At 36.5% G+C, this 24013-nt stretch overlaps 6 protein-coding genes across 9 annotated transcripts; 4 read left to right on the top strand and 2 right to left on the bottom strand.

Moving 5' to 3' along the window:
• Nucleotides 1-4665: 4665 nt before the first annotated feature.
• On the top strand, nt 4666-6207 carry Pglym78 (phosphoglyceromutase 78). The gene is made up of 3 exons (XM_078176760.1): nt 4666-4886; nt 5270-5767; nt 5841-6207. Exons 1-3 carry the CDS (start codon nt 4670-4672, stop codon nt 6005-6007), a joined length of 882 nt encoding a protein of 293 aa, XP_078032886.1. The 5' UTR covers nt 4666-4669; the 3' UTR covers nt 6008-6207.
• Nucleotides 6208-6943: 736 nt separating this feature from the next.
• LOC144479055 (ras-related protein Rab-24) lies at nt 6944-8355 on the top strand. Of its 2 annotated transcripts, none has more exons than XM_078197545.1 (4): nt 6944-7274; nt 7552-7640; nt 7739-8013; nt 8078-8355. In XM_078197545.1, exons 1-4 carry the CDS (start codon nt 7161-7163, stop codon nt 8194-8196), a joined length of 597 nt encoding a protein of 198 aa, XP_078053671.1. In that variant the 5' UTR covers nt 6944-7160; the 3' UTR covers nt 8197-8355. The 2 variants fall into 2 exon arrangements, with proteins under 2 accessions (XP_078053671.1, XP_078053672.1); XM_078197546.1 differs by having other exon boundaries at nt 7739-7992.
• A 104-nt stretch (nt 8356-8459) lies between these two features.
• Nucleotides 8460-10511, bottom strand: LOC144479054 (mitochondrial S-adenosylmethionine carrier protein). 3 transcript variants are annotated; one of them, XR_013495470.1, is made up of 7 exons: nt 10377-10511; nt 9892-10048; nt 9563-9672; nt 9221-9461; nt 8985-9123; nt 8661-8900; nt 8460-8594 (listed from the first exon to the last, which is right to left on the bottom strand). XR_013495470.1 is itself a non-coding variant. In XM_078197544.1 (6 exons), the coding sequence occupies exons 1-6, from the start codon at nt 10443-10445 to the stop codon at nt 8800-8802; spliced, it is 828 nt and encodes a 275-aa protein (XP_078053670.1). In that variant the 5' UTR covers nt 10446-10511; the 3' UTR covers nt 8504-8799. The 3 variants fall into 3 exon arrangements, 1 of the variants encoding a protein (XP_078053670.1); XR_013495469.1 differs by having other exon boundaries at nt 8661-8911; XM_078197544.1 differs by having other exon boundaries at nt 8504-8911.
• A 650-nt stretch (nt 10512-11161) lies between these two features.
• Nucleotides 11162-13548, top strand: LOC144479053 (man(5)GlcNAc(2)-PP-dolichol translocation protein RFT1). Its single transcript, XM_078197543.1, has 8 exons — nt 11162-11301; nt 11500-11702; nt 11786-11972; nt 12039-12323; nt 12383-12514; nt 12591-12722; nt 12800-13300; nt 13375-13548. The coding sequence occupies exons 1-8, from the start codon at nt 11242-11244 to the stop codon at nt 13531-13533; spliced, it is 1659 nt and encodes a 552-aa protein (XP_078053669.1). The 5' UTR covers nt 11162-11241; the 3' UTR covers nt 13534-13548.
• A 117-nt stretch (nt 13549-13665) lies between these two features.
• Lamtor5 (Late endosomal/lysosomal adaptor, MAPK and MTOR activator 5) lies at nt 13666-14764 on the bottom strand. Its single transcript, XM_078197547.1, has 4 exons — nt 14589-14764; nt 14174-14235; nt 13977-14091; nt 13666-13804 (listed from the first exon to the last, which is right to left on the bottom strand). Exons 1-4 carry the CDS (start codon nt 14621-14623, stop codon nt 13741-13743), a joined length of 276 nt encoding a protein of 91 aa, XP_078053673.1. The 5' UTR covers nt 14624-14764; the 3' UTR covers nt 13666-13740.
• A 748-nt stretch (nt 14765-15512) lies between these two features.
• LOC144468062 (cytoplasmic aconitate hydratase) lies at nt 15513-23925 on the top strand. The gene is made up of 15 exons (XM_078177201.1): nt 15513-15627; nt 16337-16429; nt 16512-16678; nt 16745-16890; nt 17134-17527; nt 17614-17785; nt 17861-18078; nt 21289-21448; nt 21531-21751; nt 21835-21991; nt 22059-22294; nt 22411-22547; nt 22618-22765; nt 22845-23011; nt 23218-23925. Exons 1-15 carry the CDS (start codon nt 15621-15623, stop codon nt 23468-23470), a joined length of 2676 nt encoding a protein of 891 aa, XP_078033327.1. The 5' UTR covers nt 15513-15620; the 3' UTR covers nt 23471-23925.
• The last annotated feature ends 88 nt before the right edge of the window (nt 23926-24013 follow it).

The following is a 24013-nucleotide window of genomic DNA, read 5'->3' on the forward strand; positions in this document are numbered from 1 at the left end:
AATAATGGATTTCTTTCTCCTCAACCTAATATCAAAACACGTTTCCGTACAGAGGATAATATCCGGCCAGGTGCCGCGGCACACGTATTACCGTGGTAGCGGGCTTACGCCAGTCGAAAGGATAACTCGATGAAACGGTTGAGAGGGACGTTTGTACCGAATAAAACTTCCGTCGCGCACGGTGGAACTTCTGTGACAATGATTCCAGCACAGGCGAGCGGGTTTACTTTTACCCGCGTTTCGCATGGAAATCAGTTAATTTCGAAGCAGTCGGTCAAAAAGGCGAGACCGGAAAGTGAAAAAAGTAGGGACGTGAGAAAAAGGAACGGAGGAACAGATACGATCGACCAGAAATTGTATTCGACGAGAGGGAGCGTTATTGCGACCCGCGACCGTCGATCAACGAGGAATCCGAGGGATCTGATTACTATATCGTCGAATCCTTTGTTCAATTTATATTATTAGTTAATTGACGAATGTTAAATAGTATTTGTTAATGTAAAACGAACGCGTTAACGCTAGAACTACCGAGCCAGTAAAAGTGCGAGCTTCCTGATTTTTTCTCTCATAATTTTTAACATTATAAAAATATAAATACTTCTTCGTCCAAGCACACATTATCGTAGAAATTGAAAAAAGTTCAAGTAAATCCAACTTCATCATTCTTATAAAACAATATACATTACTCTCGTCGACAGTTCGGTAATTCTATCGTTAAACGGTACATGCATAGTTCTCGCAGTCGTAGAACTTATAAAGAAAACAAGGTGATTCCAGTTTCGAAACACGTTTTAACAACTGTCGACAATCGGCGACGGTGTCCGTTTGACCATTGGCCCTTTTACGGCCGGCAGTCGGGCAAGGTGGTGCGCGGGGGGTCGCGGAATGTTTTTCCGGTTTGCGAGACGGTGCACGAAGCTGGTGCAGATGCGATCAATGCTATCGATAAATTAACCGTTAAATTCGCGGAACGCAGCGGAGAGAGAGAGAGAGAGAGAGAGAGAGGAGCCGAAGTCGCTGGCGAACTCGCAGTGCGAATGAAATTAACAGAAGCGACCACGGGCGGAAGGGACGCTTTTGGCAAACTTGGTAAGCTTGCGTCAGGGTCAATATAGCCCTGCGCCACGGCAACGGCTATCTCTACGTGGAGCTCGATCTATATATATGTACACCGTTTTAAGCTCACAGTTTCAAACATTTGGGCCCGGGTGATTATATTACAAGCTAGTGTACCGGCGCGGCGCGGCTCGCGGCCCCCTCGCATCCCGCTGATGCGATGCACTCGAAACAGTCGACGCATCACTGGCTCCGTGCTCCGTTTGATTTACAGCCCCGGTCATCGTTATCGAATCATTCCAGGCAGCGGCGATGCGCGATCATTCGTTTTACATTCATATTTTTTTTCCGCGGCGTTCCCTCTGTCCCGGTCCCGGCACCGCCGCGGCCTTTCAGAATTGAAAGCACGTACATACATGCATATAGCCGCGGCGAACCCATTGCACGCCCGGCGAAAAAAAGGAATTTTCGACGCCAATTCGGTTCCCCGCGTTCTCCGATCCACGGGAAAAAAAAGGAATTCCCGAAACGGTGCTCGGGCGTTCTCCTGTTTTCGAGACCGGTCGCGCGAGAAGGGCCGCGCGCTACCGGGGGTGTTGTCGGCCGGCGTTCGCGTCACGGAGAAACGGTTAATTCCGCTTCGGGAATCAAGTTATCGGCCGTATCCGCTTTCTCGCCGCAAGGGTGTTTTAAAAACTTGACCGATCCTTCGCCGCGATCAGATTTCCGAGATTTTTCCAGCGGCGACCGGTCGCGCCCGACACTCCGGCTGTTCGGTCGTTTCGTTCGTTCGCCTCGTCGTCGGCGGCTCCGCGGACACAACGTTTGCTCTTCGTTGCGTCCACCGCCATGAATTTGCGGCTGATAGAATTAGGTTCGCTGCTGTCCCGTTTGTCGTATGTGATTCACGGTTACGGTAATGGCCGGTGTTTGCTCGGAACACGTGCGAAGTGAAGCTGATTCACGGCAAATAAAAAGATGCGGAATGGGAACTAATGGGAGGGACGCGGACGTTTTGTTGTTAAAGGGGATACTGTTTCAAATCGAGAAGAGACGTTGATTGTTTCATTATCGCTGGAACTTTATCGAGTGCAATGATTTCTTAGAAGGAAATCAATTGTTTTAAATTGATATTGTTTTTAAACGTTATCTCTCAAATAGTCTGAATCGTTTTCGAGTATTGATAACAGGACGCGGAATTAAAAAAAAAAGGAGAATCCTAAAAAATTAAAGACCACCATCGTCATAAACGCCTCACAGACGCGCTCCAGTTGTCGCAATCTAAAAATGAAAATAAAATAAGAAGAGGCATACGAAAAGCAGTCGTCGTCTCCTTCTACCGGGGAAATCATTGGAGTCGCTTATCAACGACGGAGCGGATGGAATCGCGGTGCATGCGGTTGATGCAACTGCGTCTGAAATATAGACGAAACATTGAACATTATAAGCTTCCGACTCATCAACGGAACGCGAAGAGTGGGCTGGTAAGATGCTAAGGATAGTTCTCGGCTCAACTAGAAAAGCCGGGAAGTTGCAATTAGCGCGAGCCGGGCTATTAAATGTCTCGCTAATTGGATACTAATCTACTGATAAGGAAACTCGCGATAACTTCGCTAGCAAGGATTCAGTTCGTGTAACCACAACTTCGTTCTAGCCGCCCTGAAATACTCGAAACAGAAGGCAGGGGCGGCATTGTATCATTAGTACTTTGCGGCGGCGCCCCCCTTGTTCTATCGACCAGATTTATCTCGTTATGCACGCGCGTCCGACGACGTCTAACCCGATGGGAAAAGAATACGCTGGCGCTCGCGATAATCTCACGACGACGTTAACCCTTTGCGGACCGCGCAGATTTCGCGAACCGCTTATCCGCTTGCTACTGGAAACATTTCGCTATATATACCGCCCGTTACCATTTCTTTTTTGCTCTCTTAATTCGCATTTTCAGGGTTGAACAATTTTTGTTGACAATGTTGCAATCGAGCAAAAAATCTGAGAAAAATTGAGTACACGAGCCGTGATAGTGCCTTATCAGGGAATTAATATAAAAATAGCTAATATGTTAGTTTTCGAGAAATATATATAGAAATATATAATAGTTTGCGAAAGTTCGCAGCTCGGAGCCGATCGACTTCCGTTCGCGGCCGTGTTTCCCTGCTTGCCCGCAGTTTAGAACGGCTACGGTCCGTGGGTTCGCGCGGAACCGTGTCATTCATAATTCGATGTCGCGGCGCGGTCCGCGTCCGTCGCCGTTACAATTTATTCCGCGCTTTACTTTTCCCCGCATTCACGTCGCCGCCGTATTTATTTGCATAGCGTCGTTCGCGCGGGCATTATACGGCGCCGCCGGTAAAGCTTCTCCCCGGGGTTGGCCGGCTTTAGCTTCCCCTTGACTCTACTTGAACGGTGAAAAGCCAAATGGCACGCTCGACCGGCGGGGGGTAGGGACCGATCGGGGAAAAGAACGCTTTATGCGCCGTAGACCCGGAACGCGCTCTCTCTCTCCGCCTTTCACGATACTGTTACGCGCGTTAATAAAAGTAGCCCCGGAACGATAATCGGCGTCGGAACCCCACGAATCACGTTTCGTGCCCCGGCCGATCTGTGTTTCGCCCGGCCAACGTAAAAACCCCTATTTGCACGACGAAACCGCCGATCTGATCAATAATTAAAAGAAAAAGTTCGAATGTTATCGTTGCTGCCGCCCCCCACGGATCCGGTTGTTACCGCTGTTTACTGCGACCGTTCCAAACGGTATTCGAACGACCATTGTCTGGGAATAGTGGATCAGCGAATCGTGTTTTTACCAATGAACGGGGCGCGTTGATGCGCCGTAACAACTGTGCGACTGCGAGTCACGAGGGTGAATTCACGACGGTGGAATTTTCTATTTCGTTTTAAGGAGCTCGGACGATTCGCCGACGTTGGAGAATCGAATACAGTAATGCAGCAATGTCGAATGTACGGGCGAGCCAGTTTCTTCATCGTAGATTATTGTTGAATTTGTTAATATAATTTATCGTTAATCGATACCACGGGATTACGAGTCTGTCACGGAACGATGGGTCGCTGAAAAACATTAATTATATAAGAAACGAAACGATAATATTGTTTAATATAATTAATTGTTTTATGAATATTCGTCAACTGTTTCGTTAATTAATTACATGTCGCGGTGTTATCGTCTGTTTTTTTTTCACTCGATATCGATGCAGTGCTACGTACTAGACAATTCTGTGCCCTTGGTTTATTGTTTCGTGCTCTAATTTGACAATAATTGATGTTCTTTGGCGAGCCTGTATACATAATATGCGATGGTGTCGTCTCTCGTGGAGAAACGCGAAAGCTCATCTGGGGGTCTCGACAGCGCTAATTGGTGCAGCGGCAAAACGCTGAAAGTTTTAGCCAAAACCGACTGTTGCTTATTTGGAGAGTTGTTCGAGCGTTTTGCCACTGTACCGATTGGCGCTGCACGGACCTCGAATTAAGCTTCAGCTTTTTCTCCGCAAGGTCGCTTAGATTCCAGCTCAGACGAAACATTAGAATTTCGCGTCTCGTGCAGTCTGTAACATGGGTTGGAGTGAAATTTTAAATAAGGCGCTCGCAGTATCAGATGGTAGCGACAGGTGGTGGGGGCTCGTGGCTGAAACAGTTGTGCAAAAGCATCGAAAGATCATTGTTCGTGGTTCGAGCTTCTCGTTTAAACAGTATTAGCTCTTGTGATAGAAAAATGTCGAAATACACGATCGTTATGGTCCGCCACGGCGAGAGCGAGTGGAATAAGTTGAACTTATTCTGCGGATGGTACGATGCTAATTTGTCTGACAAGGGTAAGTGTTATCGCGATTATGAACGTGTGAAGAGGATTCTTCAAGGGCAAAAGGTCGATCTTGCAAAATGTCATGAAACGTTAGGCTCCTTTAACCAAAATATTTCTATAGATATTATGCATCGGCACAGTCAAGTATTATATCCACAAACATTGGTTATCAAATAAATTGGTTACAAAACTTTCCCGAATGCAACCACTGCCGGAAAAATTGTTTTCCTAAGCATTTGTTTTTTAGGAACATGCGATCGTACTGGCCTTTATATTTTGAGAACGATATTTATTTACAGAATTTTCAATTCTGCACACTTATTTAAGAGACAATCGATGTAAACACGTAACCAACAAAATTACGCGATTAACAATGCGTATTTTTGATTCTAGGTAAAACTGAAGCGGTGTCCGCGGGTAAAGCGGTGAAGGAAGCTGGATTGACATTCGATGTTGCTCATACGTCGGTGCTGACTAGAGCACAAGAAACTCTGAAGTCTATTCTGAAAGAATCTAACCAAGAAAACATTCCTGTTAATAAGACTTGGCGTTTAAATGAACGTCACTACGGTGGTTTAACTGGAATGAATAAAGCGGAAACGGCTGCAAAATATGGCGAGGAACAAGTACAAATCTGGAGGAGATCGTTTGATATACCTCCTCCCCCGATGGAGAAAGATCATAAATACTATGATACGATAGTAAAAGACCAAAGGTATGCCGGTGAACTGAAAGAAGAAGAGTTTCCTAAATTTGAGTCTTTGAAACTGACGATTGAAAGAACATTGCCGTATTGGAATAATACGATTATTCCGCAACTAAAGGAAGGAAAGAAAATCATCATTGCTGCTCACGGAAATAGTTTGCGTGGCATTGTGAAGCATTTAGACCGTAAGAATTTACACGCATTGAACATATTATAACATTTATGGGGATTATAAAACAAATGATATTTTTCTTTCAGAAATGAGCAACGATCAGATCATGGGCTTAAACTTACCAACCGGTATTCCATTTGTTTATGAATTAGATGAAAACTTTAAGCCTGTTGTGTCCATGAAATTCTTGGGCGACGAGGAAACTGTGAAGGCTGCGATTGCTGCAGTTGCTGCACAAGGGAAAGCCAAGTGAAACTGAACAACTATGATAACAAAAATCTTCGTTATTACCATGAAAAATATTGACTAGTTTCTAGTTTGATCATTGTTGGAATATTTATTTTCAATATTAGAAAGATATTTTGCAGTAAAGATTCGAAATTCTGTATACAATCATAATGTATGATACAAGGTATTTATTGAAAATCATTATAAAGTGTCGACAGAAAAATATATGAATAGAATGTAATTATTTTCCGTGACATTCATCAAATTAAGTTCTAAAAACGTTAGATAGGGACTTTTCTCTCACTCTGTCCTCGAGCCGAAATCTTCGCGCGCGGCATACCCCTATTCCGTTCGTTTTGATGGGCTTTTTACCCCTGCGCGCTCGACTCCCGCGTGCGCACCGACAAACCATGAATCTGCAACCGGAAGACTGGTCATCCTACGAATCGACATCCAGCTAGAGGACGCTTTCGATTCCTCGGAAAAATACGGGCAGACTTTATTTCGAAGGCTTGGAGATAACATCGCTATCCAGGAAATAAAGTTTTAAAGACGATTTTTGTGTAACTAGTTAATTTTTACAAGCAGAACACTTTTGTGTTCCACGGGCATCCGAACCAACCAAACTCCCCTAATCCCACCCAAAAGCTACGTGTTGCCGCGTACACACGTTACGATCGAAATGACGCGGTTCCCAATGACTTTTTGACTATGAATGCGATAATGGCCTAACATTTGTATGAAGCTGTAGGTCATAACAAAATAAAAAGATAAAACTTTAGTAAAGTAATGGCTTTTCGGAGAACTGCCTGCTACGGATGGTTTTTCTATAGAATGTAAAACTGATGAGTCGCTTGCCTGATTCAGCGATTCCTTTTAAGCGGAACACTGCACAACAGCAGTGTTTGTATACTACGCTATCTATAGTTTGTGTCATTTTCCTGCGGATGTACAATACGTTTAGTAGTAAGTGGAACTCGTTACATCAATGACTAATGTAGTTCATTATCACGCTGCCGTGTATGTATACAATTTCTAAGAAAGATTAGAAGAACGAGCACTCAGCAATTAACAGTCATTAGAGTAAATAAAGCGGATCATTGAGCGATATGCAGTTATCAAGCCTCGCACAAATGATTGTGATAAAGATAGAATATTGTACTTTCAATCAATGAAGTATGGACAATGTTGATTTTAAAACGGTTTTAATAGGTGACAAAGATGTAGGAAAAACATCTCTTGTGACACGTTATATACATGAAATATTTACTGAGGAAGTCCGCTATAGAAATGTAAGTACAGTGTACTGTTTTGTTTATTTATAGATTTGTTAATGCTTAATTAAATGATTTGATTCCGTATATGTTGAAATAATTTGACGTTAAATGTGTAGGAAATTGATTGGTTTTCAAATGTATTGCAATTTTGTAGAAATTCGTAATAATCCACTTTATAATTTACTGTATTAATTTTAGTTTAGCTAACTAAGATAAAATCATTAAAATGTGCGGTTAAAGTCATGTAGAAGATGAATATCAAAACAAATTAACTCAGTTCCATTTTCCCTAGACAATAGGCGCTGCATTTTTATCTAAGACAGTAATATGTAATGGAGTTTCGATCAAACTGGGAATATGGGATACAGCAGGTAGCGAAAGGTAAATAGTTTCCATAGCTCTATGAAAACTGAAAAATCACAAGATGATATTTGTAGTTATTAAAATACTGTTTTATTAGAAACTTCATATTTTTATAGATTTGAGGCAATGACTAGGATGTATTATCGTGGTGCTCAAGCTGCTATAGTTTGTTTTGATGTTACAAGAGCAGTTACCTTTCAGAGGGCAAAATTTTGGATCAGGGAACTCAGAAAATATGAAGACTCGTGTAAAATATACATTTGTGCAACGAAAATGGATCTCCTTAATCTCTATGAGGTTCAATTTTTGGATATGGGAGCTATAAATAATTATGCTACGAGCATAAGAGCTAAATTCTATATGACATCAAGTAAGACCGGAGAAAATATTGGTAGGAATCAATTTTAAGATTGTAATATTATGATCAATATAGTATTAATTAGTTAATTTTGTAGGTGAATTGTTTGATGCAATTGTGCAAGACTTTGCGGCAACCAATCCTGTTAAAAGAACACACGACGCATGTCTCTTAACTTCTACAGTGCCAATGAAGAAACATTCTAGATGCTGCTAATATTGGAAGTAAGAATGATAGTTTTAAGTTTTGTTACTAATTTCGAGTAAGTGCACATTGTATAACGAATTTTGATACATTATTTCATAAACGTGTAAAGATATCACTATATTTAGATAGCTTGAATATATTTTGAAATATATTTTTTACTTTTTTAAATATTGCTTTCATTTTGTTATGATGTCTATATGTATATCCAAAATAATTAACTATCGATAAAGTTTATGTATTTATAATCTAATGTAGGAATGTGATTTCAAAATATAAGTCTTAATCATTTAGATTTAATAGAAAGGCAAAATTGATCCAAAGTTATTACCAATAATCTGTAGTACTTGTTTAATATCTTTGTGCTGTGCAAGAGAATTTATTAAGATAGAAACCTTGATGCCAGAGTACTGCAATAATTAATATCATTGTTTAAGCAGCCAAACAATTAATACATTTTATTATACTGATCTTACCTTTCATTATAAAACTGTCTTTCAATAATTTCTTCATCATCCAAATTCATTGTAATATTCTCAGCTATACAATATTTTGTATGCAACAAAAATTGCTACACTGATATGTAAACTGTTTATTGCTCAATTATTTGCAATATTACGATGGTAGCGATGTTATACAAATTTCTCGAACTTTCTCATAAATACCAAAAAATACAAATCCGCTAATTGTAAAACCAACCACCCTGGGAAGGAAACCTGCGAAAAGTCTGAAAGTGTGATGTCAATAATTATTATATGGAAAATATTAATATCAATCCAACAAAATCATTAACGGTATACCCTTTAACACCACATGCTCTGTAAACTTCCTTCAACATTATAGAGATTTTTACTTCCTCTTTTTCCGCAGACGTATTTGACAACATTATTCTAGTTTTCGCGACGTCTAGGGGAGTCGTTATAGCCGCGGATATAGCCACTTGAAAATTAGTGCTTAGATAAATATCTTATTGTGTGCAATCATAACTTGCCATTTAATCCATCGTGATTTTGAATAGGACAAAGTTTCTTATTACCTGACAAAGATCCGCAAATGGCACCCTCTATTGGCGTACAGTCTCGACCCTGGCGTTTCTTCCAATAAAGTTTTAAATATTCCCATAGCGGCATTTGAATTAAGCCAAATGGCAAATCACGAAGAACGGTACTACCGTATCCACGATATAAAGTTCTTAATGGTAATCTATGTTCATCACGTAAAAGCGCTTGTTTCCTTTGTTTCACTACCTCTACTGGTACTCGAATTAGACACGCGCCCTGTTAGCGAAATCTCTGCGTATTTAAATTATACAAATTGATCGATACTTTTTAAAAAATCCAAGTATACAGATACACAATTCAAAAATAAAATGTCTCACCGTTTCTCCCAATGCCGCGGCGACCATATGTATAAACGAGTGATACTGGTGGGGTATATGGGGTTGAAAAATTTCTTTCAATCCATCGTAAGTCACAAAAAATACCGCAGCTAAAAATAATGCATCGATTAGTGAAAAATGATCGTTGTTAATTTAGAATACACAAATAATTAAAGGCAAAAGTGTACATTCTATAAACTTGCTAAGCGATCTACGCAAAATCGTCGGGTTTCAATACGGTCGAAGATATGCATTGTATATTTGCAAATATTCAAAGTAATTAAGACATATGTAAACTTTTGTATGCGGTTTATATAATTAAAATTTACCCGATGGAGCAGATCCTATCATTACAGGGGCCAGCCCTTGATAGACTCGTTTAAATCCGCCAGATTGAAGAAAACCATGCTGACTTTGTAAACGTGTTTTGAGCGTGTCCAGTGGAAAAAATGTGAAATCACAAACGATTCCAGCGACAGCACCTGACTGTCGTGTATGTAAAATTATTATGACAACATTTGAATGGTATAGTAAATAACCCAGATTATTTAGGATTTAGATCTTAAGCGATTATTATTTCTACTATAGTCTGCTCTCGATCTATTTTAAAGTCGTTTACCTATAATCTAATCAATTATGGAATCGAGTACGCACAGCTACCATGCAGATCATGTTTATCAAAGTCGGAACACTAGATAACAAACTACTTTTAATCGTTATGGAAAACTAGTACAACAATTATGAAGTTTATTTTTTTTATATACGACGGCAATGATAGCTACTGTTAATTGTAAATAAAATTTCGTACACTTACAATAAGCGATGTGAGAAAAACATTTCTTGCGTTTGCGGTTTCTTCCTCAGAATCTTCTTTATGAAACATTTTTGATTAGTAAAATGTTTGCTTAACGTGTTAACATTTTCAGGTATCGACGTCTTTATCTTAAATGCTGCATTAATCACATCATCGAATGAAATGAAAGATTCTTTGAGCAAAAGATAACCACAACATTGTAGTTTCTTAACAATTTAACGTTAATAAATTGGTTGCGGTATGTATCATTAAAATTTTCATTTAAAATTTTGTATATTTGTCACCCACATGGACGAAATTATCACGCAAAGGTCGGAAACATGTGTACATTCTTACGCAATGACATCACTCCACCAACGTAAGTTTACTATTGTATTATCTATGCTCGGTCTTGTCGTCTGCTTTCCGATTGTGCTTGCATACCTGTATGTATAATCTGTTCACGAAACCTAACCTAGTCCTGTATATCTCAAAGGACTGCACGTATACATATATCTTTTACATACTGTCCTTTAGGTTAGGAATTAGGATTTAGGATGAGATTTTTGTTTTGAAAACGTTTTCTCCCTAGACCAAATAGATGAAGCGTGATAGAGAATTACTAGGTACTCGGGATATGTGTATATATATGTAGGAAATCGCACCGCAATTACGTCATGAAAACTGTTAGATGCAGTATGAGGAAATTCTTGGCTTTTGTATTTGCTACATTTCGGTCAGTCGGGAGCACGAACGACATTTCGAAGAAAATGATTGACTCGATGTTTTAGGAACTATTCAAGCGTTCTCATAACCTTGAAATTTCATTGACACCCCTTTCGGCGGGAATCTCGAAAGATTTTGTATCCTCGTACGGTCTATAAAAATGTCTCAAAACATTTTGAAAAGCAGCTTGGAAAATGCTTCCTTCAATATTATATTTCAGGTATTTTGCTAACATAGCAAATCTTATCACTCTTATCCTACCAATACGACATGTTATTTCATAGTGACTGTCATTTCAGATTCAATAAAAAAATTAGTGTCATATTTACAAATCGTAATCATGGCGATTTATTTACTTAGTTGTTTTATGCTAAGCTATGTTCGAAAAGCAATTAAATGATCTCCATTTTATTTATAGATACTATGTCGTGGTGTTACATTTGTTTTGAATGCATTTGTTGTTCGACATGTTGGTCAAGCAGTTCTGGGTGTTATAAATGTGAGGCTCCTGTTGTTGGAGTCGATGATCTTGTTCTTATCTCGAGAACCATTTATGAAAGCATGCTTAACTAATACAGCAGAACATAATTGGGCCCAAGTTGTTAATCTATTATGGATGACGTTAGTCTTTAAAGATAATTTGTTAAAAAACTGATGATCATTTAGATTTGATAAAGAGACATTATATGTAAATCTTTTTTCAGGGTTCCTATATGTTGTGTGATGTCTACAATATTTGGATACATATGGCTCTACGTTTTATCAACAACTGAAGAATTACCAGCTTATTATATGTTTGCAGTTTGGGCAGTTGTTCTGTCCTGTATTATTGAATTGTCGTCATTAATTGTTCAGTTGGTTGCTAGCGCATTTTTATTTGTTAAATTGAAAGTAAGAGTATGCTATAGAAATACTATTATCAATCTAGAACATTTTAATAGCTACTTAATGTTTCAGATTGTTCTTGACACTATCATGATTGCTATTCGTACTTTAACATTTGTTCCATTAATACTTTATAATCCAGATAATGCATTATTTGCGTTTGGAGTAGCTCAACTAGTTGCAGCAATCTTTTATACTACTAGTCACTATGGATATTTCCATTACTATATCAAAAATATTAATAAACATAAGTTAAAACGACGAATGTCATTGAAAGATAGTAAAGATGAATATGTTGTAAGAGACTTTCCATTTAAAACGGTAATGGATTTCCTACCTGGACGGTTAGAAAATAAAGTATGTACCAAGATCTGCCTTGTTTTTGTCCTGAATATATATAACTGTCTATATTACAGGAATCATGTTTAGATAAAAAGTTATCTATTCTTACATGGAGCTTTTTTAGACAAGGAATTCTAAAGCAAATTCTAACAGAGGGAGAAAGATTAATCATGACAGTGATGCCAGTCTTAACATTTACTGAACAAGTATTAAGCATAGAGTTATTATTTTCTTATAAATTCTCTTATTAGCATTAATCTTGTCTAATTTTTACTTGTACAGGGAACATACGAAATTGTGAATAATTTAGGTTCTTTAGCGGCAAGATTCATTTTCCGTCCAATAGAAGAAAGTGGGTATTTTTATTTTACCCAAATGATTAAACGAGATAAACCAATCAATGATCAAAATCCTGTAAGTAGATAAAAGACGAAAATTCAGTGAACATTGATTTAATACGGATTAATAAGAAAAAATGATATGTATTTTAGGTAAAAATTCAAGAAAGCGTAAATGTTCTTACACATTTATGTTCAGCTGTTACTTCTATCGGTCTAGTTGTCCTAGTATTTGGTCAATCATATTCGAGTACTCTATTGTGGTTATATGGTGGTGCAAAATTAACTAATCATCTACCTATACTTTTGATGAGGGCACATTGTTTAGCCGTTTTACTATTAGGCATAAATGGTGCCACAGAATGTTACACCAATGCCACAGCTGACAGTGCTACTATAAACAAGAGCAACTTAATTATGATCTATGAATCGATTGCGTTTTTGGTCGCATCATATTTATTTGCAATATGGTTCGGACCAGTTGGTTTTATTCTCGGGAATTGTGTGAATATGAGCTTAAGAATTATGCATTCTACTATCTTCATTAACAGAAGATACAAAGATACGGTGTACCGTCCATTAAATGGATTAGTGCCAAAGCCTATGTTCTCTGCTTCTCTTCTTATAGCAGCTCTAATCACTAACGTGTCTCATGTAAAAGAAACACTTTTTTATACTTTAGTATTATCAATATTCGGAACTGTACAATTAACGTTTCTTTGTTTTAGGCTTACTTTTTTCCTGGTGAAAAAGCGCTGCACCTAATTATCGGAGTAATTATGTTTATAATCGTATTAATATCGTGGATTTACGAGCATCATGACCTAATCAGGCTTAGTACAAATAAATGGTACGAAAGAAGAAATAGACATAAAAAGAGTGACTGACCTTAACTATGTTAAAGTGCTGGTTTATTAATATTTACATACAAACTTATTTACAAGAGTGCTACAATGTGGAAATTATATAAATTTTCTAAAATTTAATAATCATGTATTTTCTATACTGTTATTACAAATATTCCTATCTCAAAGAAATCACATTTAGCTTAAATATAACCAGTATTATTAGTTTCAATAATAATCATTATTTCTTTACATAGAGATCTCCTTATAAATTGCACCTACTACAAGACCCTGGCGTTGAATAAGGCACTCCCTATAAAATTGTTTAAATATTCTTTTGTATTCCTAATTTAGTACAACTTGTAGAAATTTGTTTGATTTCAATACTGTTTTAATAAATTCTTAAATAATAAGTTAAAATCCAATGTGAAATTCATAGCATTAATAATATGAAGATATTGAATTATATAAATTTTATATGTTACCTGTTATCGTTCTGAAGAGCTATGATAGCAGTTGGCGAATCTGCCTCCAACTTTGCAACTTGATCAGCAATAGCTGCGATTATTCCTGCACTATCTGTAGAAGCATCTCCTTTGGCTTATAAAAGATTATGGTACTTCAATTATTTTATGATTTCTAGCTTTAAATATCATATACTTTTTTAAAATTAAACAATTACCTCCCAAACATAATCCTGTATGATCTGCCAAGATGCAACCAACAATACCCTCCACATTATTTCTACAAAAGGATGCAATAATGTTATTTAAGAACCAGAACAAGGTTAAGTTGCTACATGGTCTCTCTGTGCCCCATGTTCTGGTTTATCCAGTTTAATTAATTTGTATCGATTAATACAAATCAATAAAAAATATTTTCCTTTAAGAACTGATATTAGAATATTTGTTGGAATTGCATATTATTCGTATGGGGAAGATGTAATATTTTCATCATTATTCCAATGTAAGTGAATACAAATTTACAGTAGTACAATTGTTTGCGAAAAACCGCATTGTAAACGGACGTGTAAACATTCACTTATGTACTTTACGTCAAATGAATAATAATGTGGAATTTGTTCATATCGAACTTACACGTCATCGAGTGTTTTTTCTAAACTTTTTTCCATTTTCTTGCTCTAATCGTTTTGTCGGACACACTTTCCGAATATTGATAACTTGTTTGTAAGAACAATTTGACGTAAGGAATATGTACACCGTATACACAGATTTGACAAGTGTATTGTTGCAACAGGTTTAATCGACGAATTCGATATATCATATTGTATCCCATCGAGTATCGTTCGATATATATCGTAATTAGTAATACAATAATTGATCCTACTGCTGCACATCTCCAGACCAGCAGTGTTATTCGCTAGCGAGGGTCGGAATAGAAATTTTCTTTGCTCTCATTGGCTGACAATTCACTGCTGAGACATGACTCGTCGCGGATTGGATGCGTAATGAAATGGTGGGAATGTACACGCCAGCTTAAAGAGTAAGAAAACCGTGGAGAAGTAGGTCCCATTATTGTATAGGGCGTCGAAAATATTACGTAGAAATTTTATGGTTACATACACATGCATACTTAAAAGGTAAGTTAAGTAAATATAATAGCAAAAATGGTACATGTCAAGACAACATTTTTACTTATTTATTTATAATGATACAATATGGAATTAAAACAAAATTACATAAGTAATTAGAATCTTTAAAAATGATTAATTCCATATTCTCTATTAAAAAATTAAAAGCAACCGCAAAGTGGACAATGTAAATTTTTGAATAAAATTTACTTTTATAAAATCTATTATACGAATATATTGATGACATATGTACTTACACAATTAATAATTATATTTACGAACGTATATGTAGAAATGTTTATACATATCGTGTCTGCATAAAAAGAGTTCTGATATGTTTCAGATCGATTATTATTCTAGTTGAAACGAGAAGCAAATCGAGAATTTTGTAATTTGAACAAAGTTTGTAAATTCGTGTTTGTTCCACCCTATATAATCAACATCCAGCTCATAAACTCGCAATTCGCAACTCGCAATCACAACTCGCAACAACTCGCAAGCGAGGAAACTGGACGACGTGACTCGTACAGTAACAATCATGGCTGGTAAGTCTATTATTTGCATTTGTTTCTTCTTCGTTATTTTAAGAAAATGATACTGAATACAAATCGAAATGACGTACTATGATCGGAAGAATTTTATTAATTCAATTTCTGTTTATACAATAATGTAGCGAGTTGTTTTGTTATTTATAATATAATATTTGCGTAATGTTATCATCGTACTGTCCTAAATTTAAGAAATACCGGATGAAAGATCGTCTTAAATGATGTTTTTTGACAATATTATTTTTATGACAACGTGTAAAACTATTTTATTTGTATACATTTCATTATATATTTACAATAAACATTCACGTGCAAATAGAAACGCAGTTTGACATCAGTCATAATACATTTATGACACCTGTTATATTTGACAAGTACATTATTCAATTTTATTCTTCACATGTTTCAATTTTATTTATATCTTAAATGTCTGAATGTAATAATATATGGCTATTATGCGGATACAAACTAAGTTCTTCCATAGATTACTTTCATATATACGTAAATTAAATTTTTAATTTTAATCAAATTATTGACCACTTCTTTCAATTCTTTAATAAATTTTATTTTCGTACTGATACATTTTTTAACCTACTTACAAAATTAAAATACGTTTATTTGTCAAGTACATCTTATTGGAAATCTGCTTATCATATTGTTAAAATACGATTAACAATTAAACTTTTCATACTTTCTGTATTTTTAGGAGACAATCCATATAATCATTTGCTTAAGACTATTACCATCGAATCCAAAGATTACAAATACTATGACATCAGCAGCTTTGGAAAGAAATATGGTAGGTGCATGGAAATGATCTGTTGCATTATGTAGTTTCACAAGAATTACAATTAATTTATACAAATGGTTTGTCTTTGTAGATAGGTTACCATACTCTATCAGAGTACTCCTGGAAAGTGCAATAAGGAATTGTGATAATTTTCAAGTAAAAACAGATGATGTCAACAAACTCTTGGATTGGGAAGCAATTCAAGCTCTAGATAATGGGGCGGAGATAGCTTTTAAACCAGCCAGGGTGATATTACAGGTATATAAAGACATATAAAAAATTGTGCGAGATGAATTATTTAAATTTTCTAATATCTGTAATCAGGATTTTACGGGAGTGCCTGCAGTGGTAGATTTTGCAGCTATGAGAGATGCTGTTAAAAGATTAGGCGGTGATCCAGATAAGATAAACCCGATTTGTCCATCAGATCTTGTTATTGATCATTCGATACAAGTTGATTACTTTAGAAGGTATTATATACTCGTTATAATATATTTGCCAACTGAAGTGAAGCATGGAGACACTTATCGAATCACAGAAGATATGAAGTTTTGTTATTTCGTCATAATATAACGATATTATATAATAGGGATACCAACGTTCGAATTATGAGTGAAATGATAATACTTCGACATTTGAAACACAGATAGTGGCTACAGTAAGCGAGGAAGATAATAGTTTTGATAATGATATCATTCTTCTTTTTTTTTTAGCCCTGATGCTTTGAAAAAGAACGAGGATCTTGAATTTGAAAGAAACAAGGAACGATTTATGTTTTTAAAATGGGGTGCAAAGGCATTCAAAAATATGTTGATTGTTCCACCAGGAAGTGGAATAGTGCATCAAGTCAATTTAGAATATTTAGCCAGAGTTGTATTCAGTACAGACAGTTTGCTGTACCCTGACAGTGTAGTCGGAACAGATTCTCACACAACTATGATCAATGGACTTGGTGTACTTGGTTGGGGTGTAGGTGGTATCGAAGCTGAGGCTGTTATGTTGGGACAAGCAATATCTATGTTAGTACCGAAAGTTGTAGGCTATAGATTAGAGGGAGTTTTGAATCAATATGCAACTTCAACTGATCTTGTTCTTACAATTACAAAGGTATGAACATAATAAAGAGGCGTCTTAATACAGGTGTGTGCTGTAGACAGTATGATCTGTACAATACTATTTCTATCTATTTGTAGAATCTACGTCAAATTGGAGTTGTAGGAAAGTTTGTAGAATTTTTTGGTCCTGGTGTATCTCAACTAAGTATTGCAGATCGTGCTACGATATCAAACATGTGTCCGGAATACGGTGCTACTGTCGGCTTCTTTCCCGTTGATCAACAAAGTTTAGCATATCTGAGAAAAACAGGTAAAGATCCAGTAAAACTATCCAGCTATATAATTGTATGATTGTTACAAACTTATTCTTATTCCGTTTCGATAGGAAGATCCGAAGACCATATCCAAAGAATTGAGAAATATCTTACTACTGTACGAATGTTGAGAAATTTCGACGATGAGAACCAAAACCCAATCTTTTCCGAAGTAGTCACATTGGATCTAGCAACTGTCGTTTCAAGTGTCAGCGGACCTAAAAGGCCTCACGATCGTGTCTCCGTGACAGATATGAAGACAGACTTCAGGAATTGTCTGACTAATAAGGTAAAAATTTAAATCCGCCGCGACTTTTAATGTGGAAACCTTTGGTATTATAGTGTTAGCAATGGTGCATAGACACGTAACTAGTCAATATATTATATCAGGATGTAAAGTTGGTTGAAGATAAATTAGTACATGTATGGGACAAACATAACCCAGTGACGATCAATTATTACCGTCAAACCGGATCACGTTTATCCCATGCTGTACTGCCAGTAATGTCAATAGAGGTGCAGTGTCCGAAGCGTGTCGATGTGCTTTCAGTTAGCGATGATTGAAAACGAAAGAATCCCAGGTAACTACTGCTGTGATATGAGTCTTAGCTGATGACACATCACAGCAAAAGTTCCAGTGGACTCTTTTATCTTGAAGCGATTGCTGTACATGCATTCAAAGCGTGTGTCACTGTCCTATCATCGCAAGAATATGAAAGGACAGATTTTACCTTCTCAACGGAGTTGGTCGGCACGAAGATATGTCATGTACATTTTGCCTTGCTGATCTAGCTTTATGATCTTCCAATTCACCATACAGTTAGATCACCAAAGAAAAATAAACGGGACATTTAGAGAGATGTCGAAGCCGCAAAGTCCATGATGATCAATCTTACTATCAGGGACGAGTATTTCGATCTAGTCACGTCTTCATTCTAGCGTTTCACTAGACGAATACTTCGCCTACGATAGTAAGACACAGCTGTTGAAATACACGGGAGTAAACTGTTGTATCAGTGTCGATGATCAGAAAGAGCTATTGGATGAATCCTACCCGGTGAGGTTACCGTTTAAACCACACCGGACCAGATCACATCCGACAGCAACCTTCACTGTTGCACTATCGGTGTATCTTCTTCGTGAAATTGTATATTGCAGAATGAAGCTGATAATGTTTATAGAAAATAAACTAGACTAACTGATAGACGAAATTGATTAATGCAGAAAAAAATACAGTTATTGAAATGAATTAACTACGCGTAACTCACATTGCAAAGACGACGATCACTCACAGCACTAGTAATTGCACACTGATGACCTTTCTCGTTTGTAAGCCGTATTTATACATGCCTCGGCAACTCCCCACCCTTTGGTTGAGTACCGAAGCCTGTCTCATCAACCTGGTGATCGTTTTACAAAGTTCCTATACCTAGTAATACATCTCAGGTAGAAAAGGACCCTGTAACTTCCTTAAGCAAGGCTACTTTTATTGTCTTTGGCAACCAAGTCGAAATGGCAGTATCCGTTTAAACATACTATGAGGAATTTTTTAATTTAAATTCTGTCCTATAGTATTCATGTGCAAAATATTAATTGTACTTTTATTTTGTTTAGGACATGATTATTTACAGTGTATACAATATAGTAAAACATTACAAAATATTTAGATTTAATTACATAAATGCTGGCATGAATTACATGTCTATAAAATCTATTAAAATGACACAGAATGGATAGAGATTTGTGAAAATTGTACAACGGTTATCATACTTCATGAAGAAGAGCTGCAACGCGTTCAATCAAATTCGAAACAAAAGTCGTGAGAACGTGATGAAGCAACAATGAACGGGGCGATTTTAAAAACAAGGGATCGATCGATTTCTATTGAAAGATGTTCAACATCGGAATCGCGTTACTGTGCTATATGAATATAACTGTATAGTTATGGCTGTATATAATATAATCGCTATATATAATATGCTGCACGATTAAAAACTAAACTTGTTTAGTATTGAGAATAACTCAACTTTCTGTTGGCATGCTTACAAATTATTAAATTCAATTAACAATTAAATATTTCATAAAGTCAAGTATATCAAAGTTATGCAATGAAAAAAATAGTAAAAATTACAGAACAAAATATATAAGCATATGAGAATGAAATTGATTAATTTTGTGTTAAAAAATACGTAGACACTTTTCTACTTCAATTTCAAATTTACCTAGAGCGTATAAAGTATTCGTACAGAAGATAAAAAAGCCGGTACACTTAATGATCGCAGTTTAAATTCAAACAATTTAAATTAATAATCGATTTGTTAAACTAAAAGGATTGAAAGGGAAGAAAATATTTTGTGAGCCGTCAATAGTATGGGAAATTATTGATCATGGATTACGGAAATGAAGTAGTTTTACACACATACTTACTAACGATCGATCGATCCTGAATTTCACGAAGAAAGCGAGCGACTGACTTCGATCTAGCCACGAACGTCGTCTGACCTCGCTTGAAATTGCTGATACGACAGCAGTCCGTTTTGCAAACCTCTACAGATTTTGTTGCAAACTGTCGCTTTACGAACAGAGCTATTTCTCCTGTTTCGTATTGCAGCGATCGGTATTGCTATCGCATTACCATATCGTTCCAAGTATTTTCCGTTCGCGAATTCTGTGTGATCATTCTTTACAAATTGTAAATTACAATTTTCATTCATGATACATACATATATGGACATATTTTTTTGAAAATTTCAAATTATTATAATAGCAAATGTCTTTTCGAAGCGTGAAAATCCTCTATTTATAGCTGTTACCTTGAAATCAAAGAATCGGGAAATAACAGTACACGATAGTCGGAAGAAATTGTGAAAGCAACCCTCATCCCGAGGTGACGCATTGTCGACGATTTTAACTGTCCAAAACAATACCCACAGGCCTACGGATAGGCTTTAGAAATTTTAGGTACCTACTACGATCGGCTTACCTACCCGAGAATAATTATGAAAGTTTGTAATGACCTTCCAGCAAGATTTTCGTTGACCATGGCGAACTTTTCTACAATTCCTGAAAGCCCGGTGAAATACCGATTCTCTATTATTCAATGTTTTTGTTATATTTATCCGAATATTTCTAATAAGATTTATACAAGTCTTAATAGATTACAATCCACAATTTTTTTAAAAATAGGTTGTTACTGTAATTGTATGAATTAAGATCTATATAATTAATTATTTTTTCCGCTTTGAGTAACGTATGTTGAAATAAGCTAGAAATTGCTGGTTTCATGCGCAATAGTCCTTTCTCAGCGAATCATTTATTGAACAATAAGCTATATGTAAAATGGTCGTTAACACTGTTGGGTCAGCATACTTTCTGTTCACAAAAGAATTTAGGTATATGACGCGTGAAGAAATCTTTTACACTTGAAATTTCAGGAGAAATTTAAAAGATATGATAAGATTAACTGAATGTTAAGAAATATATATACTTTTGTTTCAAGGTAGGATTCAAGGGATACGGCTTAAGCCCAGAAAAGGTGGACGCCGTAGGTATGTTCGAATTCGAGGGCAAGGATTATAAATTGAGGCACGGTTCCGTGGTTATTGCTGCTATTACTAGCTGTACCAACACTAGCAACCCCAGTGTAATGCTTGGAGCAGGTAAAATATCATTTATAAAAAATTCAATTCTCTCAAATATTTCGTTGAAACTATTTTGATCGTATTATTATTAAAATTTTAGGTCTTTTGGCAAAGAACGCAGTCGAAGCTGGCTTATCCGTCGCACCTTACATCAAAACATCCTTGGCTCCCGGTTCGGGAGTAGTTACTTATTACCTGAAAGAGAGCGGGGTGATTCCATACCTGTCGGCTTTAGGATTTGACAATGTTGGTTATGGGTGTACGACTTGTATTGGTAATAGTGGCCCTCTCCCTGACGCTGTAATAGAAACCATTGAGAAAGTAAGAATTTCGGAAATTCTCTCGCACGCTAATTTTACTAAATTCGTTACGTTCAATCTGTAATTTTTCTTTATTAATATCAGAACGGACTTGTGTGCTGCGGCGTACTTTCTGGCAACCGTAATTTCGAGGGTAGGATCCATCCTCACACGAGGGCAAATTACTTAGCGTCACCGCTTTTAGTAATTGCTTACGCTATTGTTGGCACAATGGACATAGATTTTGAAAAGGAACCATTAGGTAAATGAACGCGCTCGTTCGAAGTGTGAGTCACGTTCGAGCTTGGAATGATATTCGAAACTTCCAGGTCGCCGAGCGGATGGCAGCGCGGTATATCTTCGAGATATCTGGCCCACGAGAGCGGACATTCAAATAGTAGAACAGAAAAATGTGATTCCGGCTATGTTTAAGGAAGTTTATAGCAAGATAGAGCAAGGTAGCTCCAGCTGGGCCAATTTAATAGCGCCTGAGAAGACACTGTACCCGTGGGATCCACAATCCACATATATTAAGAGTCCACCATATTTTGACGAATTACAAAAGGTGATTTACAACGTTGTATTGAAATTATACATGTGTCATTTTAACATATTTACTTCTAGAGATCATCTTTTCAACAAGAGATATAAAGGAACTAAAATTGTTTTGTATACGTTTAGGAATTGCCAAAAATGAAGCCAATAAAGGGAGCAACTGTTCTTCTGAATCTCGGCGATTCTGTTACAACGGATCACATCAGTCCGGCTGGAAGTATTGCTCGTAATTCTGCAGCAGCACGATACCTTGCGGGTCGAGGGTACGTTTCCTTCACATAGTTAATGGATATTGACATCAATGTTTATTATACATTATGTTAAAATTATTAGGTTGACACCGAAGGAATTTAATTCTTACGGATCACGTAGGGGTAACGATGCCGTAATGGCTCGAGGCACTTTCGCCAACATTCGTTTGGTGAATAAATTTGTCAGCAAACCTGGACCACGTACAATTCACATTCCTACTAATGAAGAGGTTCATTATAAATTTATTAATTGAATTAATTTCTAGGTAGATTATATGTTCATTAATACAAATCTTAACTAATTTTTAGATGGATGTTTTTGATGCCGCTGAAAAATATGCCAAAGATCAAAAGCCTTTAATTATCCTTGTCGGTAAAGAGTATGGATCTGGGTCTTCTAGGGATTGGGCTGCGAAAGGTCCACATCTTCTTGGTATTAAAGCAGTCATAGCTGAATCTTACGAGAGAATACACAGGTAAGCATTTTCTAAATATATATATATATATATATACTAAATATATATATATTTTTTTCGATATATATATATATATATTCTTGTGCGAGTATAGTAATGAAATTCGAATGATACATAGTCCACAGTGTAGATTCTATACTATATAATACAAAATATTCGGGAAAGTGATCGAAAAAAATTTTATTTTCATACCTTGAATTGCCTAGGTCAAATTTAGTAGGTATGGGTATTATTCCACTACAATACCTACCTGGCCAAACTGCGGAGTCGTTAGGATTGACCGGACTCGAATTATATGATATCTCTATCCCCGAAAATGTTCAGCCTGGCCAGAACATTACCGTTACGACAAACGATGGGAAGAAGTTTGAAGTAATTATACGGTTTGACACCGAGGTTGATTTAACATACTTCAGACACGGTGGTATTTTAAACTATATGATCAGGAAAATGCTCTGATAGGCGTAGCGGACGACAGATGAAGTCTGAATTATTTTATCGAAAAATGTTACTTAACACAATATTTAACTTTGGGTTTGGACTAGCAACATAAAAATGTCTTGAGTATATCCATATCCTTAATACTTAGTAAAAGAAGTGAATTAGAACGAATACGATATCGCATCTTTATTGAGACGATAGTTGATAAAGAAATAACAATGAATTATGTTTGATAAATATATATTTATTTTTGAATATTACAAATTCTATTAGAGGAAATAGTTTTATACTTTGATATATTATACAAGAAAGATTAACCTCGTGTATTAGCAGCTCCATTTGTTACGATTTACACAGTAAATAATGTTCAAGTTTCGATCGAGTCAAATTTGTTTTATATTTTCTAACAGTCTTTGAAATGAGCTAAGGGGAAATGAATATTTGTTAATATAATAAAATATCTATAAATTGTTTCATTGTGATTCACTTTTTAACCTTAGAACTAATTCTTCCAGATGCTTTACATTGTAAAATATCTTATTTTCACGGACCTTGGTATAT

The sequence above is a fragment of the Augochlora pura genome, chromosome 3 (assembly GCF_028453695.1).
Source record: "Augochlora pura isolate Apur16 chromosome 3, APUR_v2.2.1, whole genome shotgun sequence".
In the NCBI taxonomy this organism is placed as follows: domain Eukaryota; kingdom Metazoa; phylum Arthropoda; class Insecta; order Hymenoptera; family Halictidae; genus Augochlora; species Augochlora pura.

Coding starts and splice junctions, on each gene's coding strand:
- LOC144479053 (XM_078197543.1), top strand. CDS start 11,242: ATGTCTCAAAACATTTTGAAAAGCAGCTTGGAAAATGCTTCCTTCAAT. Junction 11,302..11,499: donor CCTTCAATATTATATTTCAG/GTATTTTGCTAA, acceptor TTTTATTTATAG/ATACTATGTCGTGGTGTTAC. Junction 11,973..12,038: donor TTTTATTTGTTAAATTGAAA/GTAAGAGTATGC, acceptor TTAATGTTTCAG/ATTGTTCTTGACACTATCAT.
- Lamtor5 (XM_078197547.1), bottom strand. CDS start 14,623: ATGGAAAAAAGTTTAGAAAAAACACTCGATGACGT. Junction 14,236..14,588: donor GAAAAAACACTCGATGACGT/GTAAGTTCGATA, acceptor ATCCTTTTGTAG/AAATAATGTGGAGGGTATTG. Junction 13,805..13,976: donor GCTCTTCAGAACGATAACAG/GTAACATATAAA, acceptor ACAATTTTATAG/GGAGTGCCTTATTCAACGCC.
- LOC144479054 (XM_078197544.1), bottom strand. CDS start 10,445: ATGTTTCATAAAGAAGATTCTGAGGAAGAAACCGCAAACGCAAGAAAT. Junction 10,049..10,376: donor TTTTTCTCACATCGCTTATT/GTAAGTGTACGA, acceptor CATACACGACAG/TCAGGTGCTGTCGCTGGAAT. Junction 9,124..9,220: donor CATTTGCGGATCTTTGTCAG/GTAATAAGAAAC, acceptor CTAATTTTCAAG/TGGCTATATCCGCGGCTATA.
- LOC144468062 (XM_078177201.1), top strand. Junction 16,430..16,511: donor CAGCTTTGGAAAGAAATATG/GTAGGTGCATGG, acceptor TTGTCTTTGTAG/ATAGGTTACCATACTCTATC. Junction 23,012..23,217: donor TCTTACGAGAGAATACACAG/GTAAGCATTTTC, acceptor TGAATTGCCTAG/GTCAAATTTAGTAGGTATGG.
- Pglym78 (XM_078176760.1), top strand. CDS start 4,670: ATGGTAGCGACAGGTGGTGGGGGCTCGTGGCTGAAACAGTTGTGCAAA. Junction 4,887..5,269: donor TGCTAATTTGTCTGACAAGG/GTAAGTGTTATC, acceptor TTTTGATTCTAG/GTAAAACTGAAGCGGTGTCC. Junction 5,768..5,840: donor CATTGTGAAGCATTTAGACC/GTAAGAATTTAC, acceptor TTTTTCTTTCAG/AAATGAGCAACGATCAGATC.
- LOC144479055 (XM_078197545.1), top strand. CDS start 7,161: ATGGACAATGTTGATTTTAAAACGGTTTTAATAGGTGACAAAGATGTA. Junction 7,275..7,551: donor AGGAAGTCCGCTATAGAAAT/GTAAGTACAGTG, acceptor CATTTTCCCTAG/ACAATAGGCGCTGCATTTTT. Junction 7,641..7,738: donor GATACAGCAGGTAGCGAAAG/GTAAATAGTTTC, acceptor ATATTTTTATAG/ATTTGAGGCAATGACTAGGA.